This window comes from Pundamilia nyererei, unplaced genomic scaffold, assembly GCF_000239375.1.
Source record: "Pundamilia nyererei isolate P.nyererei 1_Seehausen unplaced genomic scaffold, PunNye1.0 scaffold00252, whole genome shotgun sequence".
Lineage (NCBI taxonomy): Eukaryota > Metazoa > Chordata > Actinopteri > Cichliformes > Cichlidae > Pundamilia > Pundamilia nyererei.
Window position 1 is genome coordinate 491,901 of NW_005187653.1, and position 11,521 is coordinate 503,421.

At 47.2% G+C, this 11,521-nt stretch overlaps 2 protein-coding genes across 3 annotated transcripts in view; both read left to right on the forward strand.

Moving 5' to 3' along the window:
• The first annotated feature begins 255 nt into the window (after positions 1-255).
• Positions 256-9,460, forward strand: snrnp70 (small nuclear ribonucleoprotein 70 (U1)). Its single transcript, XM_005749642.1, has 10 exons — positions 256-478; positions 801-954; positions 1,043-1,105; positions 3,001-3,055; positions 3,144-3,208; positions 3,312-3,374; positions 5,128-5,209; positions 7,838-7,939; positions 8,099-8,198; positions 8,280-9,460. Exons 2-10 carry the CDS (start codon positions 808-810, stop codon positions 9,007-9,009), a joined length of 1,407 nt encoding a protein of 468 aa, XP_005749699.1. The 5' UTR covers positions 256-478; positions 801-807; the 3' UTR covers positions 9,010-9,460.
• A 78-nt stretch (positions 9,461-9,538) lies between these two features.
• The window catches only part of lin7b (lin-7 homolog B (C. elegans)), a 23,473-nt gene continuing 21,490 nt past the window's right edge, over positions 9,539-11,521 (forward strand). For both annotated transcript variants that reach the window (XM_005749643.1, XM_005749644.1), the window contains exon 1: positions 9,539-9,989. In XM_005749643.1, coding sequence (XP_005749700.1) covers positions 9,914-9,989 — 76 coding nt within the window. In that variant the 5' untranslated portion in view covers positions 9,539-9,913. The remainder of the gene's footprint in view (positions 9,990-11,521) is intronic.

Consider the following 11,521-nt stretch of genomic DNA (forward strand, 5'->3'; position numbering starts at 1 on the left):
TTCCAAAAAGTAAACAAAAATGCAGTTTTTTTTAACTAAAGTCAAAGATTTAACCAACAAGTTTAAATCGTTTTTCCAGTGTAGGGTTGGTTTGGTCTTAAAAAACGAAATTTATGTATATATTGCTTACACAAGTTTAATAAAACATTAACACCCTATTTGACTTTGTTTTCCTTCATAAACACTCCGAACAATATCATAATGTCGACTCAATGCATTTCCTGAACGATTCTTTTTACGACAATTGTCGTTATTTTGCGGCATCCCGCCATTTTATTTGCGAACTCGACACAGTTAGCTATTTGTCGCCGCTGCACGCTGTGGGTACCCTGAAGATCAGATTCTTGTTACTAATAGATCCAAGTATATTATCTCCTTCAGTCGAAGTAAGTTTGTCACAAAGGACCTGGTCTACCTGATCTCGCGCTTCTTCTTCTGCTACATGATCTGAAATTTGCTAAACGCTGGAGGAGAGAAGGTAAGACTCCGCATGTTAGCATAGTGAGCTTGGTGGCTAATTCGAAAGGCTCAATTAAGCGCTAAACAAGTCGATAGGACTTAAAGTAAAAGCTGTTAGCGCGTACATTTCAGATATCGTTGCCGTGCTGTTTGTAAGTTAAGGAAGATGTTGGGTGAAAATGAAACGCGTGCTAGCCTTATGGTTGTAGGAGTGTCGTCGTAATCAGGACAACAGTTAGCATGTACCGAGAACTTCCGCTCTTGGGGCTGTCGCGTGCTTCAATGCCCGGATTGACCAGCATATAAGCGTCAATGAAGTGATCCCCCTGTTGTTGCAATAGGTGAAAAATGACGCAGTTCTTACCACCCAACCTCCTGGCCCTCTTTGCTCCACGGGACCCAATACCTTTCCTACCTCAGCTGGTGAAGTTACCCCACGAAAAGCACCACAATCAGCCCTACAGTGGGATCGCCCCGTTCATCAGACATTTCGAGGTGAATGTAAAGTCTTCTGTGCGCTTTGGTTAGCCCTTCTTCTTCCGTCCCGCATTAGTCCTGTTAAATATCTCCTTTCTCTGACCAGGACCCGAGAGATGCCCCGCCTCCGACAAGAGCAGAGACCCGTGAAGAGCGGCTGGAGAGAAAGGTGAGTATTCAACCTGTTCTCCTGCACACAACAGCCCATAATGACACCGCGAAGAACGTTTGACTGACAGCTTTGCAGACACAGTAAGTGTAAGAAAGTAGTTCAGATTACACTGTAAGTCCAAGAAAACAGCCACACAGAGAGAGGACCGGAGCATTTAGCTGTCACTGAATGATCTGTACATTATACAGCTTTATAGAGAACAGGAGGAGTCAGTGTGAGGGAGGAGCTGTGCTGGAGAGCAGTTTGTTCAGTCACTTCCTGTCCCTCATCGACTCAGACGCCTCCCGATTCTGACCAATGACGCTTCCAGCCAGCTGCTGCCAGAGAACGTCTGCAGGCGGCATATTTCAGGACTGAGGTGACTGACTGACCCTGTGCTGCTCCAGTCTTGTTAACCACAAAATCAGAGAGAGTGCTCCCAGAGTACGCACCGAGGCCTGAGCAGTTTCTCACTTAGAAGCAGATGTGGTTGGATAGTTATTTGTTTGTTTGTTTTTAAACGAAAAATGTAGCAGTAGCAGCAGCATCCGCCTGACAAGAGGCTGGTGAGCAAACTGAAGAGCGAGGAAGGATCAAGAAGCAGCCTCTCCAGGACCTTTGAGTAACCGTGGCGTCCTCCACACCACCGGCACCTTTTCCTGCAGCAGAATCAAGCTGAAGAGAAGCTGAGAAAGTTGGCTCAAAAGGTTACAAATGTGTGTGGGTTTTGAGGACTCACAAGCACATGCTTCAGTCCACACACACAAATGCAAAGCAGTGTGAGCACACGTAAAACTACTTTATAAAAGCTTTTACCCGAACCTGAAACCAATCATTTACACACCACAGAAGAAGTTTAGCTTCAGTAGCTGGATCGTTTTCTCTGAATAAGCTTTCTGTTCATGCCGATGTCTGAAACTACGCCTAACGTCCCTCCTGCTCACGTACAAAACTTTGAATATGTGTGCACGAGTCGCCCCATACGCACACGTCACGTTGCATGCACGAGGTTCACGCTGCTAGCTTTGCACAGATCCACAGATGTAAGCTGTGTCCCGGTGTAACACTGAGATGTTTCAGATCATCAGACAAAAAGAATGCACGTTTCTATATGAAGCTTTTATTATTAAGGGGAAATGATAAATGCTCTGCATTTGTATGGATTGAAGCATGCGCCTGTGAGTCGTCAGGTTACACACAAATCCCTGCACACATTCGTGTTGTTCCTTCATGCTTGTGGATCATTTGTAACCGTTTTGAGGCCAGTTTCTCTCCACACTGCTGGACAGCACAGGGTTTGAGCACCGTGGGATCTGGTTCTTCTTCTTCTTCTTCTTCTTTCCACACTGGAGCTCTTTCAGAGTCAGGTTCTCCCTGATCAAGACCCTCAACTACAGCTGCACAGATCAGCCAGGCCGCCGGCTCTGGAAGTGCTGGTGGTTCCAGACGTCGTCCATGTGTAGACGATGGAGGCCGCGGTGCTCTTTGGGACCTTAAATTCTGCACACGTTTTTCTGCAGCCTCCTTCACCTACAATCCAGCCTCTGAGGACAACTCCTTGGACTTCACAGCTTGGGTGTTCTCTGACTTGGACTGTCAGCTGTGGGACCTTTTTATAGAGAAAGTGTTTCTTTCCAAATAATGTCCAGTTCGCTTTTTTTACCACAGCTGGGGCTCCAGTCAGGCTGTAGGCATACCATCTGACAGGTGATCAGTGGAAACGGGCATCTTGTAACTTTATGGGGTGTTTTGTGAAGAATTTAGAGGTGGGAATGAATTTAATCCAATGCTGAAAGAGACTAGAACAGATGAAGCTCTGTGAAGTCTGTATGTGTCCGGTTTTCTGAGAACAAAGCAACAATCGTTAAGAAAGCTGAGCACTAACCATTTCTGTGAATCTTTTGTTTTTGTAGAGACGAGAGAAGATTGAAAGGAGGCAAGCAGTAGTAGAGACAGAGCTGAAGCTTTGTAAGTTCCTGACACGGCACACGCTCTGCAAACGCTGCATGATGTGGTGATTTGGCCTAATGTTGCTTTTCTGTTCGCATGCTATCAGGGGACCCTCATAATGACCCCAACGCACAGGGCGATGCCTTCAAGACTCTGTTTGTGGCACGAGTGGTTAGTATATTCAAATAGCTGCCTGCCCAAGTGTGTTGGGCTTGGGTTTGTTGGGTGGGGGTGTTACCTGTCTGTGTGAACTCTAAATATCTTCTTTCTACAGAATTATGACACCACTGAGTCCAAGCTTCGCCGAGAATTTGAAGTGTACGGCCCCATCAAACGGGTACGTTTACACGGTCCCGTCTGAGTAATGTTGTGCTTAATGTCCTATTTATTCAGTTACTACTATTTTCAATTGTCGCGTACAGTACACACCTGGCATCGGCACACTTGTGTGTTGCCCCTTAACTATCAAATGTAGCTGTGCAGCAATGGTAAATCGAACAGGATGTTTGAGCCGCGCTTACAGCCGTCCAGATCCAGCTAAGCCTGTTCTGCAGTCTCACAGTATCAGTGTCATGCAACAAAGATATCAAGGTTAGCCTTTAAAACGGTTGCAGGTCACTTTCTACAGGAAGACAAATGTTACTCTTGATTATTGGAGTACTTTCCACATGCTGTAATAATTGCATTGACTGTCGGGCTCGTGTGCTGGACGCGTGTCCAATGGAAGTCCAGTGTCTTTCTAAAGGTGCTCTGACATGAGCTTTTCTCCAGATGTCACTAACAGCTCATCTATTGAAATCATGGCTGTGCATAAATGAAGTGTTGAAGGCCGAGTCACGGCAGCTCGTTCAATCCCAACCTGCACAAAGCTGTGTCGTTACCGAGGTGTCACACAAGGAACGTCTCATTATGAGGAGAACCAGTGAGCTCTATCATGACCTTTGCAAACTGGTGGCACTGGTTACAGAAACCTCTCTAAACTTTGCAGCAGTGCTGGGCCGTAGTGGAGAAGTGATCATTTCACCATAAACGGGTCACAGGAGAGCCAAACTGAACTCATCGTCGTTGAATCAGGAGAGCAGCTCATTCAAACCCAAACCTCTGTTGTCTTGACAACGACACACCGTGGTCCCCGAGTCTGACAGCGAGCTACACGGAGCAGGGGCATGCTGTTCCCTCGACGTGCTCCTGTGTCGTGAAACCACGAGTGTTGCTATAACAACCCCACGCACATTAGCTGGTACTCGATTGTCATGGAAAATGATCAAAGTCCAGTTGAGCCAAGCTGGTAGTAGTGGGAAAGGGCTGTTTGGATGCCGTAATACCAGTCCGTGTTTGTTGGTCCAGAACCACACCTGAGGACCGGACTGGTTTGTGCATACAGCAGCTGTCAGCTTTCTCCCATTCCTCGTTATTACACATCCTTTATGGACAGCTGTGGTTGGATGTGTTGCGTGTGTGTGTAGCATGCCTTGTTACTGACTTTGATGTCAGTAACACCTTTAGAACATCAAAGATCGACGATGTGTTCAGTACTTCTATTATGAAGACAAGCTAACGCATGTGCACGTGCTGGGCAGGTCGCTCAGGCGTAAACTCACCAGCCACTTAATAAGGTCCACCCTGATAGTAACAGGTTGGACTCCATGTTCACCTGAAGAGAAAAACTCATGGATTCCTCAAACTGTAGTCCGTATCGCCTTCATGCACATCCATGATGCTGAACTCCAGCTCCTCCATGTTTCAGTAGCACTCTGATGGATTCACATCTGTAACCCAGAGCTCATTTATCCACAATGAACTGATTGTCATGTTCAAGAAACTGATCGACTTTATCACACGGTGTGTTATCTTGCTGGAAGCAGCCATCAGCAGAGGGGCGTGTCCTGGTCCTAGGTGGGCGTGTTGCTGTCAGTGCATGCACATTCAGGATGCTCTTCTGCTTACTTTGGTTGTAACAACTTGTGATCTGAGTTACTGTTGCCCAGGCCTGCACGATATGGCCTAAAATCCATATCACCGTATAATTTGAAGCATGTGTGGTAATGATTTATATTGTGATATATTCTTTTCTTCTACTGTTGTTCCAGATTTACATAGTCTACAACAAGAGGACGGGGAAGCCGCGGGGCTTTGCATTCATTGAATATGAGCATGAGAGAGACATGCACTGTGAGTACCAATATGAACCCAAACATAGTTATGTTACTTAAAGACCAAATACTGTGTGCAGGGCGTTTCTCCTCTGCAGCTCTGTAACAGCAGCAGCTTTCTCTGTAGTGACTGCTGCTGAGTGAGAGCCCAGCTGCTGGTTAGTGCTGGAGCTCTGCTGTGTGTGTGTGTGTGTGTGTGTGTGTGTGCGTGCGTGCGTGCGTGCGTGCGAGAGAGCGTGCGTGCGAGAGAGCGCGTGTTGCGTGTCATCAGTCTGGTCTAAGAACGGCGTTCTCAGCAATAAAGACTTGTTTTCTTTTTTGCATCTTGTGTGTGGGGGCGGGGTCAACTGTTTCATTTGTGAGCCTGAACATCTTTGCCTGTCAAAGGCACATTGTCTTTTTAACTGTTAGGCCTTGTAGCTTTGTGGAAGAGCAGCTCTCCCGGTTGGACTATAATGGTAAGCACATAGTCAGACTGGTCACCAAGCATTGAATGGGTTTTTTACCAGACATGTGTCAAAGCCCACGTTTTACAAACTTTTATCGGTGGTCTTCAACCCTGGTCATGGTGAGATTAATTCAGCCTTTCCACACTAGCGAGATACGTTAAGCTGGTGGCGATGCCACAGTAAATACTGTCTCTTTAGTCGAATGGTGTCATCGAACACAATGACGCCATTCTGGGATGTTGGTGCAATCAGCTCTTCAAGACCAGAGTTGCTGAATCACAGTTGTGTAGTTGGAGCAGGGGATGAACTGATGGGGAATGTGGGGTAAACAGTGTATTAACTGTATGTTGTTCTCATTGCCACTGCAGCCGCCAATCTGTGATGGCTATTGGCCAGAGCTGGCTGGCAGATGATGATGGTTATGATACATCTACACCCTACTACCACAGCTCAGTATATGGTTGGTATAATGGGTTTGTATGATGGGTAAGATTTTTTTCCACCCTCCATCTCCTACATAGGGATAGGGTTCAATGGGTAAAGCGTCTTCTTGCAGACCCTAAAGAGCTTTTATTCAGACTTTTACCATTGAACGCACCCAACCGCCTGTCCTAAATGTCACCTCAGGTTAATGAAGGCAGTGGTAGCTGAGCCTGAGAGAGCCACACGCATGATTAAATGGCTGCCATTCGCATTAGCTGGAGTTTGTTGTGACGTGGAGTTTGCAGTCTTTCTCATTGCACAGCACTAAATTGCTGCAATGCTTAACTTGGCAGCCTTACAAACTGCAGACTGTCACCAAAAAGCTTTAATCTCATCATTTATTTACTGATAATCTTGTTGTTCATCACAGTGAAGAGTGAAGCTCCACACGCTAATCAAGAGGTTCCTGTGCTGTCAGCTCAAAGAATAAGTGTTCCAGGATGGGTCCCCAACAAAATGGATAAGTTAGTGCAGGGGCTGCAAAACATCTTTGACTATCTTTAACATGATTCACTTGAAGTTTCCGAGTGTCGTGTATGAGCCCCCCAGTTTGGGTTTTCTTCCCTCAACCAGGCTTGTCGGGGTCATGTGATCAGCCCCTTTGCGCAGCCACAAACAAACCGTTGTGGTTCTCAGTCTCGCTCTCACTTAGCTTTAATGATTGTCACTGCGTATCCAGCAGACAGTAAATGCAACAGGAAATGACCGCCCGGGGCCAAAGTTTCCAGGTGCTAGTTTTTACAATTCCAGTTTATAACATCTGCGCACTGAATGCATCTCAGCCTACACATCCATGGCATGCCAGTGTTAGGAACATTTCTTTCTCAGTAGGTTGGAGTTGTGATAAAGCCAGTCCTGCAAAGAAGCCCAGTTTTGTTTGTTTTGGGTTTTTGTTTTATATTTTTCCACGTTTCCTTTTCCCCACGTGGTCCATGTCAGTAGGACTGGTGGTAAAATCCTTCTTGAAGAGGGAAAGGGTTCGGGGTATGGTAAGTAGATGTGCTGTGACACTGTCGTGGTGTGGAGGTACTTTAGTGAGGCCTTAAAGCTCGGCCTGAGCCTTTCTGAACTCTTATCAGTGAAATGATGTTGTGTCTGGAGGGTTTTGGTAAGGCCCCTTTCATGGATGGTAACGTTTTAGCCTTGGCTCCACACATCAAGTAGCTTAGTCTGGACCGTGGCACGTTCTTCCATCAGTCAACATGGGTCATAACATTGTGTGGTACATGAGTGGACAGTTTGCCAGGTGCTGATGTTCCTACTGTATGTTGCTCTCAGTAAACCTGTAAATGAAAGCAGCTTTGTGTAATAACAGAAGCTGCTGCAGCTTTTTACCAACAGCTCGATGCATTTAAATCTTCTAGAAAACAAAGTCTTATTGTAGACGTGTCAGCGGGTGGCACAAAGGTTTAGCAGCAGTGAATCCAAACATGCAACAGCTTAATGAAACAGCACCTTAGTCTATCAAACAGCAGCTCTTTGGTGTAGCTGGTGTAGGACCCCGAGTAAGTAAAAGAAACGGTGTAATGTAACAATCACTCTTCGGGTGGAAGGAAGTCTACTCCCATTATCCTTCGACTTTTGCCCAGAGAGCAGCCATGTCGGCTTCGCCTGCTCCTGGTCAGTATAATAATGCACTGTTTGTTTCCTTAGCCATATTCCCTCGCTCCCTTTCCTCACCTTTTATCTTCCCTCTTCCCGTTACTCTTCTCCAGCCGCCTATAAGCATGCTGACGGGAAGAAGATTGATGGCAGAAGGGTCCTGGTGGACGTGGAAAGAGGACGTACTGTCAAAGGGTGGCGTCCTCGCAGGCTAGGTGAGCACTGCTTTCTAAGTTGTTCGCCGTTAGGCGTCCCTCCACTGTGGGACTGTAATGTGCAGCGCCTGTTTTTACAAGGTGGCGCTGTAAACATTCGCCTGAAGAAAGCGGACTTCTCATGAACATGTTAGAAATGTTTGTGGTTTCTCTGTCTAGGTGGTGGACTGGGTGGCACCAGGCGAGGCGGTGCTGATGTCAACATCAAGCACTCTGGTCGAGATGACGCGTCACGCTATGACGACCGTCCTCTTGGGGGGTGGGTCTTCGTTCTACATTTGTAATTTGACGTAAAAATACAAACTGCTGTAAATACTTATTGCAACTGTGCTGCCCACAGTGACCGTGACCGTGGAGACCGGAGGGAACGCAGTCGTGAACGGGACAGGGACAAGGACAGAGAGCGTCGCCGGTCCCGATCTCGCGAACGCCGTCGCCACACCCGTTCCCAGGAGCGAGAAAGGGACCGACAGATCGTAGCAGCAGAGGACAACAGTGGTAGTAACCGGCGTCGAGATCGCGAAAGGGAGCGTGGGGCGGCATCGGGAGGAGACAGCAGGAGCAGGGAGAGGAGTCGAGACCGGAAGAGAAGGAGCAGGAGCAGAGATCGTAAAAGAGACAGGGACAGGGCGAAGGGGCCAGAAGGAGGGGAGGAGATCGGCCAAGGAGAAGCTGCCCCCGAGGTCGGAGAGCGCATGCTGGAGGAGCACGAGGGAGAAGCGAGTGAGGGCTTAGAGGAGCGTAGAGACAGGGACAGGGACAGGGACAGAAGGCGTAGCCACAGGGACAGGGACAGACGCAGGGGAGATCGGGACAGAGACAGGGAGCACAAACGGGAGCGAGGCGAGCGAGACAGGGGCGATCGGCGAGAGGAACGGCACAGCTCCCTGCGAGATGACATGGGCCCTCAAGACGACATGGTAAACGAGGATGATGGAGGAGTGCCGCCACAGATGGAGGAATACAGCCAGGATGGGATGATGGCGGGCCAGCAGTCTGCGCCGTCAGCTGATGGCTATGTTTCCAGTGAAAATGGCTACAAGATGGAGGCTGCAGGAGACGAGTACTGAAACGAAGCGCCCGTCGGAGCGTCTCGTACACCGTCTGTGTTCGTTGACCTTTGTGATGTCAGAGCCTTCCTGTCAGTCTGTTTCTGTAACCTGGTGTCATGGTACGCCCAACATGACCCCACTAACGTGTGCCACTACATCACACTCTCATTTTACTGTAGCGATGGTTTTGGTTGTAGTCTCTCCCCCCCCCCCCAAAAAAAAACAAACAAACAAACAAACAAACAGACACAAATAAACTTTGTTTTGAAATGGGTCGATGGTGTAGCCGTTTTAATTTCCAGATCTAGCAGCCACGTGAGTTTGGTAAATGTGTCCCGATGAGCATCCTGTCAGGTTGAAGATGTAGTGTTGTGGCAGTTATGAGCTCTTCTGTTTATTCCTTTTTATTAATCTCCTGCTGTTGGTAATATTTGCAAGGACATTTTAATAAAGATGTGACTTAAAGCCAGAAAGTTTCACGCCATTCACTTTGCATCCTTTGTCCATGAGTCTGTGCCAAATGTTTTATTTCGTAGTCTCCGATCAGTTCTTACAAACCTGTCACCCCAGACCAACAAGGCCAGTTACAGGATATCCAGAGCACATGTAGCAGTGCTCTATCAGCCTTTCAGCTGGGTGATAAATATTAAAAACGCCCATCAGACAACAGCAGATACTGCAAGTGTGTGAGGGATGTCCTTTGTTGTGTCAGTGCGTGGAGCACATGAGTCCTGCGTAGATGACATCGCTGCTTCGCGCACTGAAGCCGCAGCTGGAGGAGAGCAGCTGCGTCAGGTTGTAGTCTCGAAGCTCCACTCACGATGCTAAGCAGGCCGTGGGCAACGATGGGCCACGCACTGCTGTGAACAACATTAATCGGCCATACGAGGTGTTCGTTGGATCAGTGTGCACCGAGTCCGCGATGATGTCCTCGTACTACCACCCGGCTAAAGAAGCAGACATGGCGGCCATGACAGAACCGCTGTGCCTGGAGAGAGGTAACGTAGCTAGCAGATGCAGTGTGTGTGTGGGAGACGTGCTCGCAGTCTGATTCCACAACAAAGGCGAAACGATGATCGTTGGCTTGTCTGATGCATACAAAGGTACCGATGTACACGTCCCTGGGCCCCGCCTCCGCTCCTACACTGACACGTTTGTTTGCTGTGGTCGGCTTCTTTGGGTTTTACGGCACCATCTCCTGCGTCTTTAGCGGTATGGAGCTTGGTTGGGCCTAAAATGCTGAGTATCCATCAGCGCATGATCCAGACGGTGAGGAGGATCGTGTTCGACGTCTGTTAATGCACACAGACCCTAACGACACAAGTTAATAATTTAACCACGACACAGTTTAGATGATGTGCGCAGCAGGGGTGACTAGGACGTAACCTTTAGGGGGGCTCGGTCCCCAGTGCCACGCCTACCTCTCAGTTACTGTGAACGCTGCTCGCAGACACGTTCAGTTTTTTAAACTCTTTAATTACAACACCACCTTCAAAAGCAACCCTCCTTAGTGGGATGACCTGTTGTAGTGTCAAAGATAAATAAATTAGCCCATGTTTTCAATATAATACACAGGTTCACACTGGTAAAACTGATCAAACAGCCATGGATGAAGCATCAAAAGTGTGTGGGATACTGTACAGTCTGTGCTACATATACCTGTATACACATATGCTGTGGATCATGGTGGTGACATCGTGCTCTGGGGATGTTTTGCTGCAAGTGCTACTGGTATATCCACACAAAGAGGATGGATAACGTCTTCAACTTAACCTCAAGTGAAGAAAACTGGATGTTCCAGCAGGACAGATGTTCCAAATACTCATCAAAATTGGTTTTGGAATCATTAAAGCAGCTTAACATCATATCTGTGTAGGTTCTCAGTCATCCAGGTCACGGTAGTCTAAGGAGCTTGGGGAAAAATGTAACTGGACTTCTTTAAGTTTCTTGAAGAAGTCTCATCTGAGAAGCTTTGTCAGTTCTAAGACTGGGTGGACAGCCCCAGGAATCTATCCCAGTGGGTGACCCACTATCATGTGCTTCATTACATGAGTCAAGGTGTGAAATGGGTGCTTGGATCCTTAATTAATATTTAATTAAAGGTATAATTCCTCTGTTATCTTCTTCAGTCCCGTGTGCAAACACAGTGCAGTGAAGCTGCTAAACGTTTTGTTTTGGTTTTTATACCTGACCTATCCAATAGTTTTAAGAAGTAGAATCATCGTCTGACTACTTGGTTGTGTCAAAAATATTTGGTTTGCCGAGAGGAGCACTATAGACTATAGGCTCCTCATGTTAGTCTTTTTATTTTATATTTACAATACTATCTGAGTGGTTATTATTCTGGAGCTGACGGGGTGAGGGCCTCGTTAGTGAAAGAGACAGGAGGTAACATAAACACATTTTGCAGACCTCTTTCCCCCTTATTTATAAGAATGGTCAAAGAATTTATGATTTCTTTCAGAACTACTTCTTCTGTGAAGACTGCCAATGATCACCCTACTATTAAAACCATATATATATATATATA